The sequence below is a fragment of the Quercus suber genome, unplaced genomic scaffold (genome assembly GCF_002906115.3).
Source record: "Quercus suber isolate HL8 unplaced genomic scaffold, Cork oak 2.0 scaffold_415, whole genome shotgun sequence".
NCBI classification, from domain to species: Eukaryota; Viridiplantae; Streptophyta; class Magnoliopsida; order Fagales; family Fagaceae; genus Quercus; species Quercus suber.
Genome location: NW_027069866.1, coordinates 689,819 through 692,736, shown reverse-complemented (window position 1 = coordinate 692,736; position 2,918 = coordinate 689,819). Strand labels below are relative to the sequence as shown.

The window sequence follows — 2,918 nt, the reverse complement described above, 5'->3', positions numbered from 1 at the left end:
TCGAGGGCTGTATAAATTACCCCTCCATCTTGTCTCTCATGTTGAAAAGTAAATTTATTTATGTTTTAATAGGGATTCAATTTCCGGATCTTATGTCAATGGAGTGTGGAGAAAAAAATCTCCTTATATAAAGAAGTCTACAAGCAAATAATATGGTTCATATCCTCCCAAGTGTGATATAAATTTTTGAAGATTGTAACATATCCACCGCACAAAGTTTTTAAAACTATATTCACTATATTGTAATCGAGGGCTGTATAAATTACCCCTCCATCTTGTCTCTCATGTTGAAAAGTAAATTTATTTATGTTTTAATAGGGATTCAATTTCCGGATCTTATGTCAATGGAGTGTGGAGAAAAAAATCTCCTTATATAAAGAAGTCTACAAGCAAATTATATGGTTCATATCCTCCCAAGTGTGATATAAATTTTTGAAGATTGTAACATATCCACCGCACAAAGTTTTTAAAACTATATTCACTATATTGTAATGCATGCATATACACGAAAACATTCAACAACAGTGATGATGATGTGGTCTTAATTAGGTGAGTGAGACGATTATCTCAGTTTTTAGGTTGAGTATTAAGAATCGATCACTTGGTATGAAAATTAAAAAAATGAAATTAGATACATAACATTTTGTTCGGGAAAAAAAAAAGAAGGATAGTAGCATAAAATTATACAACAATTAAAAACTAATTTAAAATCAATTTTAGATTATGATCTTGCATTGACTTTAATATAATATATGAACTCTTTTAAAATAAGTGAATTTGATTTTGTTATCCTATAAATATTGAATATGTATTGAATATCATTATGTTGGTATTTATTTAAATTATTTTTTTGAAAAATATTTATTTCAACTATTATTTATACGATAAAATTAAATCTATTTATATCCAAAAAAATGAATAGAATTTTAGAAAGCACAAAGCATATCCAATTTCTAGTGCCACTTCCATATTTTGCCTAAGGTAAGACTAGAATATTACTCAAAAAAGAAGAAGAAAAAAAGATAAGACTAGAATAGAATACTATACAAATGAAAACAAAATGTGTGCCCACTATGACCAAGGCCAATCGTACATGTGTAAAACTCCTTTATTCAACCGAGTCCAACTTGTTCAATCAATTACATTCCTGATTCCTTTCATTTCCTATATATACTCTCTCAGTACAGTGGCAAATAAATTATAAGTGTGTAACAATCCTAGTGTCATTGCACAACTTTTTAGTTTTTATCACTGTGGTTCTTAATTACTTCTCAGCTCTAGACCGATCCAAAACAAAAAGAAAGGAGTAAACCTTCTTAATACGTCGGATTTCTAATAAGAACTGAGGTCCAACCAGGACATGAAGTTCCAAGCTCCTCCAATCAAAGTTCAAAGTTAACTCTGGTAAGTTATAACTTTGTAAGTTGAAAATTTTCTTAGCAAAAAATTTATATGATTAACCAAATAAATTAAAATAACTGCGTTTAATCATCAATTACACCCATGATTGGGAGATGATTTTAGGTGTAACAGGGATACGTGTAACGCCTCTACCATGGAAATCAGTGTAGTGCCCTTTGGGCCCAAAATTACCAAGAAATCAAGAACCATGATGATGCTAGTGAATTGTTCCAATTGCCGCACGCCTTTGCAGCTCCCTGCAGGTGCCACAGCGATCCGATGTGCACTATGCCAAGCTATCACGCACATCGTTAATACTCGCAATATGCTGCCTGCTCCTGCTCCTGCTCCTCCTTTTTCAACTTTGCCCTTATACAACGTGCCTCCTTCTCCATTGCTGTACAACCACATGCCTCCAGGGCCTCCCATCAATGCGCACGGGAGAAAGAAGGCGGTGATCGTGGGGATATTATATAGGTACTCATGGTACGAGCTCAAAGGTTGCATCAATGACGCTAAATGCATGCGATACCTCTTGATCAATAAGTTTCACTTCCCCCAAGAGTCCATTCTCATGCTCACCGGTATGTGTGTATCTTTGTATCTTTGATCTATAAGTTTCACTTCCCCCAAGATATCTGTGACTCTTATCATAATGGTTTGTTTCATCTCTTTCTTATTGTAGTAATTTGCAACATGAGTATGATCATTATGTATGTATGTATGTATGTTAGTAAGGCCTCATCCTTTAGCTTGCTTTTGCAACCAAAATTTCATGTGTGAGAGTGTGGATATATATGTCTAAGCATATATTAGGTTGATTTGGATTGTACTATGTAAAGCATTATATGTGCTAGTATATTCTCGATTGAGCTTGCCTCTTGTATCTTGCTTGAGCCTACCGCTTAGTTGATCTAGGATGACAAGTGCGGAAAATAGAAATAAGGAAAAGAAAAAGAAAAAAAAAAGACAAAGACAAATTCTTGGTTTTACTACCCAGAATATGTAGGAAACCCTAGACTTCATCCCCTAACGGTGTTTGGAGTCACCACTAAGCTAAAAAAATTATTTTCTAATTAGAAATTTTGAATTCAAATTGTAATGCTCAAACTTTCTTGGAGCCTTTTTTAAATAGGATTTGAGAGTACCTTCTTCTAAGAGCTAGGCTAAAACTTGTCCACGTCTCATGTCCAAACGATCATCTCCCGTCGTCGTTTTGGCTTGCTATCTCTCTATCTTGAATCGCTAGTGATGGTAGGACTCTGTCTTCTAGTCTTGGCCTTGGCTGCTAATTAAATGGAAGACATCCTTTTAGAGGCATCATATTTCTTAAGAAAAAACGAGACTTTCCTAGGTCTTCTAGGGGAACTAGTGCTTGCTTATAAATATGATAATTGGGTGGCTTTTAAAACTGGATTTGCCAATATGGTAAACTTTTGTTTATCATGCCAAAATTAAATTCAAAATTCAAAAGTGAAATTTAGAAAATATGAAATTTCAAATGAGAAAAAAAAATT

The 2,918-nt window shown here is 33.7% G+C and overlaps 1 protein-coding gene across 1 annotated transcript; it reads left to right on the top strand.

The window, feature by feature from the left end:
• Positions 1 to 1,221: 1,221 nt before the first annotated feature.
• LOC136062448 (metacaspase-1-like) lies at positions 1,222 to 2,331 on the top strand. Its single transcript, XM_065761494.1, has 2 exons — positions 1,222 to 1,404; positions 1,525 to 2,331. Exon 2 carries the CDS (start codon positions 1,556 to 1,558, stop codon positions 2,009 to 2,011), a length of 456 nt encoding a protein of 151 aa, XP_065617566.1. The 5' UTR covers positions 1,222 to 1,404; positions 1,525 to 1,555; the 3' UTR covers positions 2,012 to 2,331.
• Positions 2,332 to 2,918: the final 587 nt, after the last annotated feature.

Coding starts and splice junctions, on each gene's coding strand:
- LOC136062448 (XM_065761494.1), top strand. CDS start 1,556: ATGGAAATCAGTGTAGTGCCCTTTGGGCCCAAAATTACCAAGAAATCA.